The sequence below is a fragment of the Rhipicephalus microplus genome, chromosome 4, assembly GCF_043290135.1.
Source record: "Rhipicephalus microplus isolate Deutch F79 chromosome 4, USDA_Rmic, whole genome shotgun sequence".
In the NCBI taxonomy this organism is placed as follows: domain Eukaryota; kingdom Metazoa; phylum Arthropoda; class Arachnida; order Ixodida; family Ixodidae; genus Rhipicephalus; species Rhipicephalus microplus.
The window spans coordinates 198,398,617-198,418,856 of record NC_134703.1 but is presented as its reverse complement, the minus strand read 5'-3'; the positions used below and the strand labels follow the sequence as shown (position 1 = coordinate 198,418,856).

The following is a 20,240-nucleotide window of genomic DNA, read 5'->3' as shown; positions in this document are numbered from 1 at the left end:
TTGAATGTGCTGAAAGAACAAGTCACCATTCCGCCTCGCTCCAGCGTCATTATTTCAGTCGGCACTCCTAAATCACCTTACTTGGAAGGCGTCGTTGAAGGCAGTCAGCATCTGTTGGTCACCCGAAATATTTGCGTCGCAAGAGGATTTACAGAGCTGCGGGGAGGCAAAGCACGGTTATGCTCACGAATTTCAGCAATGAGTACAAACATGTGAACAAAGGAACAACGGTCGCATACATCGAAGAAATTGTCGAAGCCACCAGTGCTTTCGCCCTCGCTGATTCTGCGGAACCTGCTCAGAGGAACCAAGCCCCTCCCATTGCTTTCGACGTCAATCCCAAACTTCCGAAAGATAAGCAAGAACAGCTCAAGGCCCTGCTCCTGCAATACGAAGATTGCTTTTCGTCGTCATCGAAAATTCGGCAGACCCCAATCACGAAACATCGCATCATAACCGAAGAAAATGCCAGACCACTCCGTCAGAGTCCGTACAGGGTTTCGACGCGAGATTGTGAGGCCATGAAGAGACAAGTCGATGAAATGCTGCGGGATGGCATTATCCAGCCGTCCAAGAGTCCTTGGGCATTCCCCGTGGTGTTAGTGAAGAAAAAGGATGGGACCCTACGTTTCTGCGTCGATTATCGCCGCCTGAACAAAATCACAAGAAAGGACGTGTATCCTGTCCCACGAATAGACGACGCACTTGATCGGCTCCATAACGCCAAGTACTTTTCGTCAATGGACCTCGAGACTGGCTATTGGCAAATCGAAGTCGACGAAAGAGACCGAGAAAAGACGGCGGTTATAACACCGGACGGCCTCTTCGAGTTTAAGGTGATGCCCTTCGGCCTTTGCTCAGCGCCTGCAACTTTTCAACGCGTTATGGATACAGTACTGGCAGGATTGAAGTGGCAGACTTGCCTTGTGTACTTGGACGACGTCGTCGTGTTTTCCTCGAGTTTCGACGAGCATCTTCGGCGCCTTGAATCTGTACTTCAAGCCATCAAGACGTCCGGACTCGCACTGAAGCCAGAAAAGTGCAGATTTGCGTACGAGGAGCTCTTGTTTCTGGGGCGCGTTATTAGCAAATCTGGAGTTCGTCCCGATCCATGGAAAAGAGCCGCCATCGCCGACTTCCCGTCCCCCACTGACAAGAAGGCGGTGCGCCGATTTCTGGGCCTGTGCGCCTATTATAGGCGGTTTGTGAAAAACTTCGCTCGCATCACCGATCCTCTCACTAACCTTACCAAGGCCGACGTGGAGCTCAAGTGGGAAACGCCGCAGAAACACGCTTTCCAGGAGCTTAAACATCGCCTCCAGACGCCTTTGTTACTTGCCCATTTCGACGAATTTGCCGAGACAGAAATACACACTGACGCAAGCAGCGTAGGTCTTGGCGCCGTTCTTGTGCAGAGGGCAGACGGACTTGAAAGGGTTATTAGTTACTTTAGCCGATCGCTATCCAAAACAGAAGCCAATTATTCCTCAACAGAAAAGGAGTACCTCGCCATCATCTGGGCTACGTCGAAATTTCGCCCCTACCTCTACGGCAGGCCCGTAAAAGTTGTGAGCGACCACCACGAATTGTGTTGGTTAGCCACCTTGAAGGACCCTTCAGGTCGCCTCGCACGATGGAGCCTGAGACTTCAAGAATATGACATTGCTGTCATTTACAAGTCCGGCAAAAACACTCCGACGCCGACTGTGTCTCTCGTGCGCCTGTCGACCAACCGCTACCCGACGTCCCGGATGACGACTACTTCTTAGGAACGATAACTACCGACGACTTCGCTGAACGACAGAGGGCCGACCCGGAACTTAAGGCCCTAATAGAATACCTCGAAGGCAGGACCGCCGAAGTCCCGAAGGTATTCAAGCGCGCACTTGCGTCGTTCTTTCTACGAAACGGTCTTCTACAAAAGAAAAACTTTTCACCGCTTCGAGCTAAGTACCTTCTTGTGGTGCCTTCAGCTCTGCGACCAGAACACCTGCAGGCCCTGCACGACGATCCGACGGCAGGGCACCTCGGTGTTTCTCGCACGCTCGCGACAATACAAGAAAGGTACTACTGGCCACGTCTTACCACCGACGTCACTCGTTATGTGAGAAAATGCCGGGACTGTCAGCGACGCAAGACACCACCTACAAGGCCAGCGGGACTTCTGCAGCCAATTGATCCACCTTGCCGACCTTTCCGGCAGATTGGTATGAACCTACTGGGGCCGTTACCGACGTCGGCTTTCGGAAACAAGTGGATCGTGGTAGCTACCGACTACCTCACCCGCTACGCCGAGACAAAAGCCCTGCCAAAAGGCAGTGCATCCGAGGTAGCTAAGTTCTTCGTCGAAAATATCGTCCTACGTCACGGCGCCCCAGAGGTCCTTATCACCGACAGAGGAATGGCATTCACTGCCGACTTAACTCAAGCGATCTTGACATACAGCCAAACAAACCACCGCCGGACGACAGCGTACTACCCACAGACCAACGGCCTCACCGAGCGGCTTAACAAGACGATCGCCGACATGCTGTCAATGTACGTCGATGTCGAACACAAGACGTGGGACGCCATTCTTCCGTATGTGACCTTCGCATACAACACGGCGGTGCAGGAGACGACGCAGATATCTCCGTACAAATTGGTCCACGGAAGGAGCCCGGCAACGACGCTAGATGCCATGTTACCCAACGTCACCGACGAAGAAAACTTCGATGTGAGCGAGTACCTTCAACGCGCCGAAGAAGCCTGACAACTTGCGCGTCTCCGTATCCAAAATCAACAGACGACCGACATCCACCGTTACAACCTTCGACGACGCTTCGTGGAATACCAGCCCGGTGAACGTGTTTGGGTGTGGACGCCGATACGCCGACGTGGACTAAGTGAGAAGCTTCTGCGTTGGTACTTCGGACCGTACAGGGTGGTTCGACGTCTCGGCCCATTTGATTACGAGGTTGTCCCCGACGGCATCATGAACTCTCAACGACGCCAATCGCGACCTGATGTCGTCCATGTCGCGCGCCTCAAGCCGTTTCATGCGCGTTAACAAATATAACCAGTGTTTTTTTGTATTATTGTCTTATCGTAATTTATTCATTGTACGTTCTTGCATTATTATTGTACTTTCATCTTTAGTTAAAGCATCGGGACGATGCCTTTTTTTCAGAGGGGGGCAATGGCACGTTCCATTTCCCAAGTTTTTGTTATCGTCCCAAAACACCACACGATTCTCAGCGCAAACCGCGCCTACAGTTTTCGAGAAGGTTCCGGACTGTAGTAGATCATTTCGATAAGATCACGCCCACTGTGCGAACGGTACAGATTGTTCTGGAACCTACGCCGCCGCCAGCGATAACGCTAGAACATTCGACGGCAAGAGTATAAATGCCGACGCGCTTCGCCGCGTGTCAGTTGTTGATCGAAGGCCGACGCTCCGTTCGCCGCTATTAGTCCGACACTGCTATCTGTGCGAGACTGCTGCTGTAATTGGACTTTCCGTTGTTAATTGATTGATTGATTTGTGGGGTTTAACATCCCAAAACCACCATATGATTATGAGAGACGCCGTAGTGGAGGGCTCCGGAAATTTTGACCACCTGGGGTTCTTTAACGTGCACCCAAATCTGAGCACACGGGCCTCGACATTTCCGCCTCCATCGGAAATGCAGCCACCGCAGCCGGGATTTGAACCCGCGACCTGCGGGTCAGCAGCCGAGTACCTTAGCCACTAGACCACCGCGGCGGGGCGACTTTCCGTTGTTCGCCCAAATAAACAGTTAAATCCCAACACGAAGTCTCCTGTCTTCGGCCACGTCACGCCCCCGTGACAATATATATATATATATATATATATATATATATATATATATTGTGGGCATTTAGTATACCGATCCTCTTCATCTGTACATTATCATCATTGTCATGTGTTGCTCATGCATCCTCATCGTTGTCACGTAGCATCATCATCTTGGTCCGTTCATCTCAGCTGTCGGCTGCCGGTTCTTCGGGCCTAATAAAGGTCTTCCAAACCAAGACTTCATACGTGGTGGAGCGTGCTGTTGGATCCCCCGTCATCTTCTCGACCACTCTACCCCCTGGAGCTACGTTCAGGTCACCGCTTGGGCCAGGTGTCCGGAAATATGTCGCACCAAGAAGAGGTCGGTGCTGCAGCCGTTCCCACTCCGCCACCGCGTGCCGCGCCTTTTCACGTCATTAACAGCATCCAGCGTGAGCCCCATCCCTTCGCTGGTATGCGCGGCGAAGATGTGGAGGAATGGCTGGACGATTTCCAACGTGTCGGCGCTGCTAACCGGTGGGATAACACCTACAAACTCGCTTACGTGTCATTCTACCTCACGGGTGTCACGAAGACGTGGTTCCTCAACCACTTCATCGACATCCCCGACTGGTCATCCTTCAAAGATCAGCTTCGCCACGTCTTTGGCACACCGGCTGTTCGTTCGGCTCTCGCAAAGAAAGCTCTCGCCACTCGGAAACAGCACATCGGGGAGTCGTATACATCCTACATCGAGGATGTTCTTTCACTATGCCGCCGGGTTGACACACCAATGACAGAGTCAGACAAGGTACGCCAGCTTCTTAAGGGGATTGGACCCGTCGCTTTCAATGCCCTTGCAATCCAGAATCCGGCTACCGTTGCTGACGTTGCGACAACCTGTCAGCGCCTCGAAGAACTTGAGTCGATGCGCCTACAACCGGACAGTGACGCGGCCCGTATTACGACTGATCCAAACCTACGAGAAACGATAAGGGTGATAATACGCGAAGAATTAGAATCAATGGGATTCACACTACCTTCAGTATGTACCATTCAGCCTTCTCCAACGTCATTGCGGGATGTCATCAGAGAGGAGCTTACGTCCATGACCCATATGGCCCACCTGCAGCCCACTGTCGATCGTACTCTCCCATCGTTCTCGCATGCCGTCGCCGCACCATCAGGCACCGTCAGCTCGACGTCGCCACCACGAACGTACGCGTCGGTTGCTGCCGCACCTCCCAGAAGCTTTCTCACGAGCTTTGCATCGCCACCGCCTGAGCCATCATCTGTCCCTCTCACTGCTCTCTCTCCCGGTGCATCTAACACAAGCTACCGCCCTCCTTATCGATCGACTCGCCCTACGTGCTATTATTGCGGCTATCGTGGTCACATTTCACGCTTTTGCCGCAAGCGCCAGCAAGATGAGCGCCGAGGGTACGACATACGCGAACGAGACTATATCGCAGGAGCCTTGTACCAAGGCCGTCATTATTCGTCACCGCCGCGTCGGTCTCCATCTCCGCCAGCATCCGGTGAACTGCGCAGTAGTCTTCGATCAACCAGACGCCGTTAACCATCGCCCTACCGTCGCTCCTCTTCTCCTCTTCAGCCTGCTTCCCTCGCTTCTGATCGGCGTCCGGAAAACTAAGCAATGCAGTTTTTGGAGGACAAACTGCATTCCTACACAGTACTCCAATTCCTTCAGCGCGCCCTTACAATATGATTGCAGTCTCAGTTGAGGGAGTGGACGTTGATGCTTTGGTGGACACTGGGGCTGGGTTTTCTATTATTCGTGCTGATTTGTGTACCCGCGTTCGAAAAGTCACGACGCCTTATGATGGACCAACACTGGTTACAGCCCAGGGAACGATGATTCGCCCTTCCGCTCTCTGTACTGCCCGTGTGCTAATCGACGACATTCTTCATCACATACAATTCGCTGTGCTATCCCCGTGCTCCCACGAACTCATTTTAGGCTGGGACTTTCTTTCGTCTGCTTCCGCGGCTATTTGTTGTGCACAACGTGTCGTCCATCTTACTGACACAGACCACTTGCTTAGTGTCGAAACCTACAGGCCACTTCGACTCATCGCTGCTGTAGACATCGAGTTACCCCCGAACGAACATCAATTAGTCACAGTTTTGTCCAACGACGTCGACTCTGGTGACATTTTGGTCACTCCATCGCCCCGTTGCCTTAATAAAGGCATAGCTCTCGCATCAGGTGTGGCTCGCTTCAACGATGGATCAGCTGTCCTCGCTGCTACGAACACCACACCAGATAAAATTTTACCGCCGCGGGGCACTACTGTCGCCTGCGTTGCCGATCTGGAGCCTGTGTGCGTCGTGCCTCTTACCCCTGCCTCCTCTAAAGGCCATCCTGGAGATCATGCTGCTTCCTCGGCCTTTACAGCAGCCATCAACAAGGACTTCACAGACTCGCAGAAGCAGCAGCTGCTTGATTTGTTGCAAAAGCATGCAAACTCTTTTGACGTTCATTCATCCAGCCTGGGTCAGACAACTGCTACAGCACATCGTATTCAGACCGACAGAACATCCATTGTGCATCGTCGTCCGTACCGCGTCTCCCTAGCCGAACGAAAAATCATTGAGGAAAACGTAGACGATATGCTGCAACGGGAGATAATCCGACCCTCAACCAGTCCTTGGTCGTCTCCAGTGGTTCTGGTGCGTAAAAAAGACGGTTCCGTACGATTTTGCGTCGATTACCGAGCACTCAATAAGATCACTACGAAGGACGTATACCCCATGCCACGTATCGACGACGCCCTCGATTCTTTACAAGGTGCTGAATTCTTTTCAAGCCTCGACTTGCGTTCCGGCTATTGGCAAATCCCCATGCACGAAGAGGACAAAGAAAAAACTGCGTTTGCAACCCCGGACGGCCTATATGAATTCAATGTTATGCCGTTTGGTCTATGCAATGCGCCCGCAACTTTTGAGCGCTTGATTGACACCGTACTGCGTGGCCTGAAATGGAAGACTTGCCTATGTTACCTCGATGACATTGTTGTATTTTCATCGACGTTTCCGCAACATCTGCAACGCTTGGACGAGGTCCTGATTTGCCTTGCGGGCGCTGGTCTTCAAATTACCACAAAGAAGTGCCATTTAGCCAGCAGATCTATCAAGGTCCTCGGTCATGTTGTGAGCAAGGACGGAATTCGTGCAGACCCTGAAAAACTGCTGCGGTGCTTCGCTTCCCTCGCCCTGACAAGCCGAAAGATTTGCGAAGTTTCCTTGGTCTCGCCTCTTACTTTCGGCGATTCATACAAAACTTTGCCTCCATAGCCGCACCACTACATAAGCTACTTGCTTCTGGTACGCCCTTGCAGTGGTCTCAGGAATGTGAATCGGCTTTCGACAAATTGAAGAGTGCCCTCACGACCGATCCTGTACTTTCTCACTTTCACGATGGTGCACCGACCTTCCTCCATACAGACGCTAGCGGCCACGGTTTAGGAGCCGTGCTCCTCCAGCGCGACAACTCTTCGCGAGAGCGAGTCATTGCGTACGCCAGCCGCGTCCTCTCCGCAGCCGAGAGGAACTACACGATCACCGAGAAGGAGTGCCTCAACATCGTTTGGTCAGTGCAGAAATTTCGTCCCTATCTTCATGGCCGCCATTTCACCATCGTGACCGACCACCATGCTTTATGTTGGCTTTCGACACTCAAGAACTTGTCGGGACGCCTCGGCCGCTGGATTCTACGCCTACAAGAGTATGATTTTGACATCGTATACAAGTTGGCAGAAAGCATAGCGACGCCGATGCTCTCTCTCGCTGCCCACTACCAGCGCCTCCCCTCAGCGTTTCCGCAATCACTTTGCACAACACGCCCTCGGAGACCACGTCTACGGCGGTTTCCTCTCTCGCCTCTATGGACCAGCTGCCTTCGGACGACCCGCACGATTTTTCTTCTCGACAGCTGGCTGACCCATACTGTCGACGTATTATAGGCTACCTCACTGGCAGTTCCCGTCTACCTAATGCGAGGCTCCGTCGCCAACTCTCGCAGTTTAAGCTGGACAACTCGGTGGTGTACCGCAAAATTTACCATCCTGACGGTCAGCGCTGGGTTCCCGTTCTACCCCGATCGCTTCGGTCCGAAGTCCTCAGAGCACTTCATGACCATCCGACGGCAGGTCACCTTGGTTACCACAAAACCTACGATCGCCTTCGAAGTCGGTTTTATTGGCCAGGTATTACCACTAGTGTAGCTCGGTACGTTGGGTTCTGCACTACCTGTCAATCTAGAAAACTACCCACATCTGCTCCAGCCGGTACACTACAGCCTCTTCCGTGCCCAGCCACACCATTCGAAGTTGTAGGCATCGATCTTTATGGCCCCCTTCCAGTCAGTGCTGCTGGAAACCGATGGATAGTAACAGCCGTTGACCATTTGACGCGCTACGCCGAGACGGCATCCGTCACTACCGGTTGAGCTTCTGAAATTGCCGATTTCATCCTCCGAGCCATTATACTGCGTCATGGTGCTCCACGTGTATTGCTCAGTGACCGTGGAAGGGCCTTCCTTTCACAACTAGTGAACGAACTTCTTCGCGCTTCTGGCACAACTCACAAGACTGCCTCTAGTTATCATCCCCAAACTAACGGCCTCACTGAGCGATTCCATCGCACTCTTTCTGACATGATCGCCGCCTACATTCAACCAGACCACAAGAACTGGGATGTAGTCCTACCATTCGTCACTTTCGCCTACAATACGGCTATTCAGCGGACAACCGGCTACTCACCATTTTACCTAGTCTATGGACGCTCCCCTACTTCTCTCCTGGACGTCTCTTTCTTTACCTGCCATGTGGATTCATCTCCATCCTCTTCAAAGGAATACGTTCTACGGCTCTCAGAGAGCCGCCAACGTGCTCGTATAAACACTGAAGCCCGACAGCAAGACAGAAAGCTGGTTTATGATGAATCCCATCGTGCTGTATCCTTTCAACCTGGAGACGAAGTGCTTTTTTTGACGCCTATTCGCACACCTGGTTTGTGCGACAAATTCCAGCCACGGTTTATCGGGCCGTACACAGTTCTTGAAGAAACTTCACCAGTGAATTATCGCGTGACGCCACTTGTAGCCCCAGCTGATCGCCGTTATCGAACTACTGAGGTCGTCCATGTCTCCCGTATGAAGCCCTTCATGCGACGTTCTTTGTCCCCTTGACTTGCCGCGGCCAGGCTGGCCGCTTTCACGTGGGGGGAATTAGTGTGGGCATTTAGTATACCAATCCTCTTCATCTGTACATTATCATCATTATCATGTGTTGCTCATGCATCCTCATCGTTGTCACGTAGCATCATCATCTTGGTCCGTTCATCTCAGCTGTCGGCTGCCGGTTCTTCGGGCCTAATAAAGGTCTTCCAAACCAAGACTTCATAATATATATATATATATATATATATATATATATATATATATATATATATATATATATATATATATATGGGTAAGGATGGAAGGATGCGCTTTCTGCGGAGCGAACTGCAGAAAGCCGGGCCGAGGCCGGGGTTATCTGCGCGCGCGCTTATTTCCTTAGTGAAAAAGAGGAGGGGGGGGGAATGCTTATGGTTGCCGCACTATAGCGGCAACAATCAGTGCGCGGCTCGTGCCCTCACAGCAGGGCACGGGAGCTTTCATGGGCTGTGCTGTCAAAAAAAAAAAGGAAACCGTTCCAGAAGTGCGTTTGGAGCGGCCGTACACATATAAATGCGCTCTACACAAAACAAACTGCCACCAGTGGTGACACGCGACGTATATTCCTGAGGACCAGCATGCGCTGCCCACGGGAGGTGCTGCTCATCAACGCCGTCACTACGCACAAGCCTTGTTGTGGTCATCTGCTGCGGCAGCGTCGCAGGAAGCTTCGATACCTAGGAAGCGCATGTTTACTACGAAAATATTGCTGCTAAAAATGCTACCCTTGCTTCGTAAAACATTCGTATTTGTTGGTATTGCATTGACTGCTTCGCCCTTTTTGTGAAACAGTGACTTTTTTGTAGACTCGGTTTGAAGTTGCGTCACAGAACATTTTCTTATCTGTTTCTGTCTAGAATTAGAATAGAACAAACGCTGAAAACAAACCCACAAAGAACACCAAGACCACATGTCGCACATGCACCCGTGAGAGGTTTTTGCACATTCAAAAATTTATAATGATGGTCACTTTAACTATGTTAATAACAAGCACGCATTTGTCACAAATTCGTGCCCTAGGCAAAATAAACCTCTACATAGAGATGCATAGCCCGAGCGCTATCATTCTGAATGACCTCTCAAGTGCTCACCAACTTATAGTTTACTTACTTAACGATGCAGTGAGCGGCTGTAAGTATCCATCGACTGTTCAGTAGAACGCCTCCACACCAGTGGCCAATCTTGCCTGCCTGTGGGTGGGTCAGACGGACCGACACCTGCACAAGTTAAGCGATTGTTTGACACCAGAAAGCATTTTCTCATGAATGCGGGCAGCACTAAAATAGAGCAGAAAGAAAACAGAGACTCGAATGATAACTTCTGGATGGCAGAAGCTGAAGAAATTGTTTGAACAGATGCACATTTGAATAAAGCAGGGGCTTGATCCTCCGAGATAGTTGGTAAATCTTGGTTGAAATGGGGTATATTGTAACAATATATTCACGGCGATACTGAGCTTTCAAACAAAGCTTCTGTCACGATTATCTCGGCAGCACTTGCAAATCGGATGGTAATGAGAAAACCGGGAGATGGAAGTGGCACAGTAAACCCGCCTTATCACTCAAAAGTTGAAAGAGAAGACAAACACGAGCTATTAAAAAAAAAACAGCGTCCCCAGGGGCACTGGTATACGCTGGAACACTAGTATACACTAAGAATAACTGGCACTTCGCAGGGTGCGCTGGCAAATAGCTGGGTCGTGCTAGTAGGGGCACTGGCTTGACCGCTGTGGTACAATCGGTTGAATTGTCGCAAGATCCAGCTTCCGTGAAGTAGTTGTAAGAGTGGGAAGGGACAATGCAGCCGGTGGTACAAGCGCAAGTAACTTCCAGGTGCGGGACACTCCAGCAGAATTGATTGATTTGTGGGGTTTAACGTCCCAAAACCACCATATGATTATGAGAGACGCCGTAGTGGAGGGCTCCGGAAATTTCGACCACCTGGGGTTCTTTAACGTGCACCCAAGTCTGAGCACACGGGCCTACAACATTTCCGCCTCCATCGCAAATGCAGCCGCCGCAGCCGTGATTCGAACCCGCACCCTGCGGGTCAGCAGCCGAGTACCTTAGCCACTAGACCACCACGGCGGGGCATGAGGCAAGGGAGCGCAAAACTCACAAGTAAACCGAATGAACGTATCCTCGTGATAATTGCGGGCGGTTTAAACGATGTCTTAAATGACGAATCGGCAGGACTAGTGACCACCTTAGCGAAAGGGGTTGATGACATGCACGCCATTTCCCCTCAAGTACAGGTAGCGGTATGCACGATGCCGGATGTACCGGTGGGTGATGGCAACCTGCAAAGAGTGGTTGTTGGCGCAAACAAAGTGATATAGCAGATGAGTCGAGAGAAAGGCATTGAGGTAGTGGAAATTAACTGGGAGGCGCATAGGTGAGGTCGTTTTCAACGAGTCACAATTGAATTCAATATGAGGCTAGGTCGTGAGGTAGATTGGCGACTTGCAGGTTCACGTGGGCCTTTAGGTGTCCAGGATAGCTATTGACGAGAAAAACAACGAGGAAGACTCTTTGGGAGGTGGCTGAGAGAAAAACCAGAGAAAAGGTAAAAGAAGAGAGAAGGTGAGTGTTTCAGTCAGTTACATTAACATGCAGGGTGGCAGACAAAAAGCAAAATGATCACAGACTGAGGAGCAGTTAAAAACAATAGATAGGTGTTTTAGGCGGTTACAGAAACACACTTTAGAGATTTAGAAGAGCCGCCACAAATTCTAAATTATACTTGGGAAGAATGCAAGGGGATCATTTCACAAAGCAAACGTGGGGGTGTTGAAATGCTAATCCATATCATCGCCACAGTAGATAAAGGAAAGCAAACGTGTGCAAAATACGTCTGAGTTTTGGGCACAGTAGGGGAAAAGAAAACATGGCTAGGTGCACATGTAGGTTACTTCTGGACGCAAAATAACTCCATGGAAAAGAATGTGGAGATAGCGGATTGCATACGCATCGATATCAATGAATAAGTTCATGTGGCCGAAATATTTCTTCTAGGGGACTTGAATGCTCACATACATGACCTTCATATTCAGACACCAATGCCAGGTTATTGCTAGTTCTCTGCTAGCAACATAGCCTTTATATAGCGAACGCAGGGTCTAAGTGGCAGATCACGTGGAAAGTCCGACACAGAAAATCAAGCATTGAATATTGTCCTATGACAGAGGGAATTTGTGACAAACTTAGAGAAATGAGAATAGACGGCGAAGGCATTAACAGCTTGGGCAGTATTCATTAACGCATAACATAACAAATGGGATATAAAACTGTTAATAAGGGCATAGATCCAAAGTTTGAAAGCTCGTAATTAAATGACACACAAATAACAAATATAGCCGCAAGAGTTGAGGGCGAAGTAGGAAAACTACCGGGCAAAGACTCGAAGTATAGGGAGCTGTTACAGGTAATGACAAGGGAGATGGAAAAAGAGAAGGAAACTACTTGCTGAAAAGGAAAGAGAAAACCTAAGATCGGTGGAACAGAGAAATTACTTTTGCATGCAATGGTACACCGAGGTATGTCGGAGGAGTTCTTGTCCAATTAATCCCTGCAAAGTGGTTTGGTGTGCTACCCCACAAGCCAAACCGCATTCCTAAACTTTTAGAGACATTTAACGAGCTTCTGAAACTACGCCAAACTTTTCAATAGTATATACCACATTTTCGACATTTGGCTTATCTGTGCAAAAGAATGCGACATTATCTGCATAAGCCAATACTTTAACTTCACTGCCTAATATACTGAAGCCACGAATGCAACTCAACTGTACTGCGCTTAAGCACAGTGGTTCCAGATAAAGTGGAAATAGAAAAGGTGACATCGGGCATCCCCGTTTTACAGAAGAGTGAATAGAAACAGGCTTGAAGAGTTGAACATTAACTATCAGACAAGTTGAGCATTCATTATAGCATTGTTTACCGCCTTTAAGAACAACTTTTCCAACATTAGCTTGTTCGAGAAGAGAAAAAATGAAGGAATGTTGAACACGATTAAAAGCTTTTGCAAGGTGTATCTGTAGCATAGCAAGATGCTTTTGAAAACCATGACAGTATCGAAGCACTGTTCGAGCGACATGTATATTGGTTTGTATGGCTCGACCCCTCATCCCACATGCCTGGTGAGACCCAATGACGATCGACATAGCAAATTGCAACCTATTTGCTAATACTTTTGCGAAAATTATGTAGTCCGCGTTTGACAGCAATATTGGTCTGTAGCCCTCGATGAAGCGAAGTTTTTCCTTGTCAGTGGTTTTCGGTATTATCTCAGTATGACTTTTGCAAAAGGATTGTAGGAGAGTGTCCATGTCATAACTCATTTGAAACATATTCAGCAATATAAAAGCAAGCGTTTTCTTGAAAGCTTTGTAAAATCCGCCTGAGATGCCATCAGGCCCCGGTGTTTTCAATAACGGCAAATTGTCGATTGCTTGCTCGATTTCCTGTATTGTAATGGGTTATCGGCGCTTCTGCGTTTCAGAATACGCATCGACGAGTAAGAATGAAAATACAGCCCAGCCGTAGCATCATTTAGGCTAAATGCAGCCTTTTTTATTGTGTACAAAATCCGCGCAAGAAGCGACAAACAGCAAAGCGATGCGGCTCCAGCATATCCACCAAACGTACGCCTGCTCTCACCGACCGCCAGCGATAGTACTCGCCGGCACTTCTTTGGCTCTTATGCGAGGACACAAAGTTGTCAATGCGTATGCTTACTGAACTTATATGATAGAATAATGTTTCCGGCACACTGCATTCGTTTTGGTTAAGCCGTTATGTAGTTGCTGCTAATGATAGAGCTTAAACACTGCGCTGGCATGACAGCGCTGTACGTTGAGCGAAAAACACCCTAATACGGAATGAATTGTGTGGGCGTATCTGTTGAATGAGTCTAGAGGCATCTTAAAGCCAGAGCAGATGTCGCCCTTTGGGACGAGTGAGAAACAGGTATCAAGCTTGCCAGTAACCACCGGTAAGCTGATGAGGATATGTGGGGTTTAACGTCCCAAAACCATCATATGATTTTGAGAGACGCCGTAGTCAAGGGCTCCGGAAATTTCGACCACCTGGGGTTTTTTAACGAGCACCCAAATCTGAACACACGAGTCTAAAATATTTCCGCCTCCATCAGAAATGCAGTCGCCTCCGCCGGGAATCAATCCCGTGACCTGCGGCTCATCAGCCTGCGGCTCATCAGTCGTACCTTAGCCGCTAGACCACTGCGGCGGCGCCCGCTGGTAAGCTGTACCTGCTCCTCAGTCCATTTCGAATTTTTTCTTGCGGTTGTGAATTTTAGCAAAAAATAAATAAAACATAGCATGGTTGCCAATATTGCAGTGACAATCGTTACAGGAAGCAGTTGTTTGTGTTCAACAAATGTGAATTTTTAAGGTCCATTCGTTTCACCTGCTCTTCATGAACCGCGTCACAGAGGCGTTGCACTTCGGCATTGGTTTAAGGAGTTCGACATGGCGGGACCGCAGTATTCGCTTCAAAAAAGTGCAGCTGTCGTGCAAGGCTAGTTCACGAAACCCCTGCACCTGCTCGTAAGGTAGTGCCAAGTTAGTGCAGCGCAAGATGGCTGCAGCTGCAGCAGACGACACAGCCAATCGCATCAATGTCTGTTTTAGCGACGTGCGACAAGTGCGACAGGAACATTTTCCGGTAGACACATGCCAAGCACCGTAAGCGGCGCCGTCTTTTACGAATGACAGCCTCCATAAGCCTCGATACAGCCGACGAGTGGCATAGGGCTCGCACAACATCTGCACTTTCGTATTCGTTTCCACGTAGCATCGCTGCTGAACTTGGTGAAACTTCGCCTGCACGAAGACAACACCCAGACGGCACCACCTTGAATTAGTTCTTGAAGTGCAGGCTGAATCTAATGGGCCTTTAGGTAGCAGGTGCAGATCCCGTTTATCTCAAGTATAGGACAAACAAAACCAAATTTGTACGGCGAGTTTGTAAGTTGACTAGTTAGTTAACAATAAATTCCTCATATGTTGGCATGGCACACTGGTTAGTGTGTTCAGTTGGAAATTCTAAGGTTGCACGTTCGAATCTTCGTAGTCGCGATTTTTTACGGGTGCTTTCTATACACTTACCTTTATTTATGTTTTATTTTTCTAGTGGCAGCTCGTCACGGTGGTTTTGACGCCGTTTCGCTCTCCAGCATTGCCGGCACTCAGCATCCACCATACGCCACCTTACACCATGTGCCACCAACATTTCCAGCACCACAATCCACCAAAATGGTGGATGGTGGAATCCATCATTCTTATGGTTGACATTTTTTCATATGGGATACAGATGAAAATATAAGCGATGTGTTTCACGAATAAATTTACGGATGAGCATGAAACGGCTTTTTTAGTCAAGGAATTCCATTCGTTGATAGCTCTTGGAAAGAAGCTATATTTTTAACAATCAGTAAAAACAGCAGGAGCACGAATGAACATTGAATGACGATGTCAAGAAATTTCCCTACGAAGATTATAAAAATAGTCAGCATACGTTATGCAGATATGGTTATTGATAATCAGGTAGAGATATTCAAGCCTTTCGTATTTAGTTCGAGCCTGATTTGTGGGTAAGTCGGCGAGTGCATATAGTTGAGATGATGAATCCGCCCACCTATATTTATTGAGTATCAATCGGGCTGCTAAACGTTGAATTTTTACAATTTTTGAGATGTTTCTCACATGAAAAAGATCCCAGACAATTCTAGCGTAATCACTAATTGATCTAATAAGTGTTTTGTCGACTAAGCATTTCGTTTCTCCTGAGACACCAGAGTCACTTGTTGGCCTTTGCACACACATAATTTATGTGCTGATTCTAGCGAAAGTCACTGATAAATATAAAGCTAATGTATTTACGTTGTTCAACTCAGCTAAGTTGATGATTATTAACAAAGTACCTAAATTTATGGCACTGTCTTTTTCCAGAGACCGTCATGAGGACAGTTTTTATTGAGTTTAGCATCATTTGCCATTCTGCACACCATTTATTTATTTTCTGTAAATTTTCTTGCAGTTCTACTTCATCATCCACAGCGTGTATTTTATGGTATATTATGCAATTATCTGCAAAGAGCCTGATAGAAACGTACATTTCATTCAGGTGATCACTTATAAATACCTGGGACAGAAGTGGGCCCAGAACACTACCTTGAGGCACTCCCGACTTAACAGCTGAAACTGACAACTTATTGCCTTTAATTTTAACATATTGCTCACGAGAAATAAAATAAGAATTAAACCAGTTTGTAATGGTAGAATGTTGGAACGTAATGTCAATTTTCCTTAGTAACTTACAGTGAGACACTTTATCAAAAGCTTTCACGAAGTCCATGAAAGTCATACTCGTCTTTGCACAAGATTTGATAGCTATCGAAACATTGTGGACTCATTGAATCAGGATGTTGTAGATAAACCTTGTCGAAAACCGCGTTGCAAGATTACAAGTCATAATTTAAAGAGCTTGCATTGTATTGAAGCTTCCTCCTTATATTAACTGCTGTGGTTGTACATCGCGAAACCAAGATATCGTTATAAAATATGCCGTAGGGGAGGGATGTGCAGTTTTCGACGATGTGTAGTTTTCTGTCGTACACCTAAGCCTACGCACATATAAGCATTTCGCCTGCATCGAAATGCGGCCACGGCGGCCGGCATTCGAGCCCGAAACCTTTGGGTCTGCTGTCGAGCACCTTATAATCACTCAACCACTGTGGTGGTTCATGGCTTATTTTCAGCAGGTCAGTTAGGGCACATCACTTTTTATCTTTATGGTTTGTCTGTCGTCATAGTATTAACGATGCCGTAACCACGCTATTCTCATATCTTAGTGTCCTGTGATCGCCCGTGTGACACTGCAGATTAATTCTAACCAGTGCGCTGAATATTCCATCCTTGTGCTCTTTGTGTGGTCGCATAGAACTTCATAAGCCCGCAGAGGCGGCGCCACCCTGACGACTACAGTGCGGCAGCCTCCGCGACGAAAGTTCCGCTCACCTACGACGGCCGCGTGTTCCCCGGCCGCCCAGCTTATGACGTCAGAAGTGCACGCTCTTTGGTGCAGGTTTGTGTGCATCTGCACGCAAACCTTCAATGATTAAGGCAATGCCACGGAATTCTGAAGTTATACTGTGCTAAACTTTTACGTTGTCCCCAGCAGTGCCAGCTCTATGCCAGCATTCCCTGTACAATAAAGACGACGCAAGTGGATCCTTGAGTAACAATAACGCCCACTCACCTGCCAGGGCCATTCATCTTTGTTGGCTTCGCGGCCGCCTACGATGCGAAAGTCGGGATCATCAGGAAATTTGCTCTCACCACAAGCTGGAAGAGAGGGAGAAGAGCCTTAGTGTAAGATTCACACTGTTAATTCTTTATAGATATGCACAGCATGGGAGTCACAATTTCGAAAAAGAAAAGAAAACAATAAACACCTGCATAGACACCGCACACTTGCTCAGAGGTCTGACTATTCCACTGATAATTAGAATAGATGTAACAAAAAAAAACGAACATGCGGGCAGGTTCATCCTGGCCTTATATATATATATATATTAGGGCTGCTTTTAAGTAAATATCACAATCAATTCACGTCTTTTAATGAAATATTTTATATATTTCAAATACAAGCTTCAAATGCATATTTTGCGATGAGACAACAGTGACTCTCAGCTTGACTCTGTTTTCATTTCGGTACTACCGTGATATTTTTTATACCCAACCAAAACAAACGCGGCTGCTGTGCTATCAATTCATCATCATCATCATCATCATCATCATCATTATTATTATTATTATTATTATTATTATTATTATTATTAGTATTGTTATTATATTGACACGTGTTTATACGAAAAAGAACGATGATAGGAATGTTTCGTAGATTCCAGCTAGTGGGTCAGGTGCTTTTTCGGGACGACAACGAAGCAGGCATCTTGCTGTACAGCTGATCCTGAATACGCTCTTTTTGCTGCCGTAAGCTGCTGTCATCTTTTGTTCGCGTTGCACTGCGACACTGGTGGAGGTGCTGGGCCGTGACGCTGCCCGATGCTTCACAGTCCTAGTGGGAGCCGTTCATCTAGCCCGGACGTGCCTACTGCAACCCCTGTCCATCGATTCAGTCGTCGGCTACGAGGTATTCCTCCAGACTGCAACCCCTCGCAGAAAACCTCTAACAGACATCTAGAAATGGCTAACACCAGCCCCCAGCCTGTACGTCTCGGCACCAGTGCTCCCGCTCCATGCCAGGTAACGTTTTTTCAATCGCTGGAGCCTAAACGCTTTGGTGGTGGCGCACACGACGATGTAGAAGATTGGTTACACCACTATGACCAAGTTGCAAAGATCAACCACTGGTCTGCACAGGAAAAGCTCGGCCGGGCCTACTTCTATCTCGATGACAGCGCTCGTACTTGGTACGAGAACAGAGAAGGCAACCTGTCCACATGGACCGACTTTCACCAGAAGATGGTTGAAACTTTTGCCAATGTCGACAGACGTGACCGCGCCCACCAACTACTAGAGCTAAGGGTCCCAAAACCCGATGAAACGGTTGCCATGTTCGCCGAAGACATGACACGTTTATTTTGGAGGGCTGACCCGCAGATGACTGAAGATAGGAAGTTGCGCTACCTCATGCGTGGCGTGAAAGAGCAGCTGTTCGCCGGACATCTGCGCAACCCGCCAAGCACTGTAGAGAACTTCATTAAAGAAGCGTCGGCTATCGAGCGGGCCCTTCACCAACGCTGCCGACAATATGACCGCTTGTGCAGCAGCCCCCAAACTGAGGCCACCGCTGTGACGTTTGACAGTCATAGCTCCTTACGTGACATGATTAGAGAAATTGTTCATGAAGAATTGCAAAGGCTGCGGACTCCGGTAGTGGATACACCCATGGCATCCGTCGCTCAAGTCGTCCGTGACGAAATCCGCCAAGCATTCTCGACAGCTGATCCTGCCCCCGAACAACGTCCCATGACGTACGCCGCCGCCCTTCGAAGCTCCCCACCCGCTCCGCCTTCATACTACCCGCCACCTGCAACTGTTCCTTGGTCACCACCACAAGGGGAGACATCGTGGTGCCCATCCATCCAGCCCCCATACGACCAGTCGTCTTCTGGCTTGCCATGGCCTTCGTCGCGTGAGGAGTCATCACGGCAACCACAGCTTCGCCGAACAGACACCTGGCGCACTGCCGACAGGCGTCCACTCTGTTTCAACTGTGGAGGTGTAGGCCACATAGCCCGCTATTGCTGGCACCGCGCCGATCCGTCTCGCCCTCTCAGGCCACGGTTTGACATTCGACATGCCAACGAGTACGTATCCCGCCGTGGTGATGTCGGTTCTCAAGGACCTCCGGTACCTCGACACCCATTCGACCGCCGCCGTAACAATGATAACGAGGCTACAACTGATTACGAGCCGGTCTTCCGACATCGACCACGCTCTCCTTCTCCTGCCCAGTCACCTTCGTTGCAGCGCCGCACTTTTGTCGACACCAGAGCAGCGAGGTCACCCAGCCCACACCGGGGAAACTGAAGGCGGCGACCTCAGGGGTTAAGGTTGCAGGCTGTCAAGACGAAGAAAAAAAGCCCCCATTACTCCCACCTCAGGACGCTGTAGAGCCGACAAGACGTAATACCGACGAAACCGTGACCCCAGGCCTTACCGTTCTTGTGGATGGACAGCAAGTCAAAGCTTTAGTCGACACCGGGGCTGACTTCTCTATTATCAGTGATGACCTTGCCGTATGCCTCAAGAAAGTAAAGACAGCGTGGACGGGACCTCACTTAAGGACGGCAGGCGGCCAATTACTGATGCCTGTCGGAATGTGCACAGCAAGGCTCGACATCGGTGGCTCTACTTTCGTGGCGACGTTCGTCGTTCTCGCTTCATGCTGTAAAGACCTGATTATCGGAATGGATTTCTTGAGAGAACATGGCGCCGTGATCAACATCCCTGAGAGTGTCATTACATTTCGCAACAACAGCCCTACTTTAGTCGATTGTTCAGAGCTGAGACATACGTCTTGTTCAGGGCCTTTGCGTCTGACGGATGACGATGTGGTCGTCCCGCCACGATCGTGTACGCTTGTTTCGGGGGCAGGGGATGAGCCGTTTGACGGCGACGGCATTGCTGACCAAATAAGCTCACTGATATTTAGCCACGGTATTTCAGTTG

At 48.9% G+C, this 20,240-nt stretch overlaps 1 protein-coding gene across 1 annotated transcript in view; it reads right to left on the bottom strand.

Annotated features, from left to right (window-relative positions):
• Window positions 1–20,240, bottom strand: part of LOC119172992 (tryptase-2) — a 110,774-nt gene that overhangs the window by 43,220 nt on the left and 47,314 nt on the right. Inside the window, exons 2-3 of the mRNA XM_037424126.2 lie at window positions 17,299–17,384; window positions 10,131–10,237 (exon numbers count right to left, since the gene is read on the bottom strand). Of these exons, the coding sequence (XP_037280023.2) occupies window positions 10,131–10,237; window positions 17,299–17,384 (193 nt within the window). The remainder of the gene's footprint in view (window positions 1–10,130; window positions 10,238–17,298; window positions 17,385–20,240) is intronic.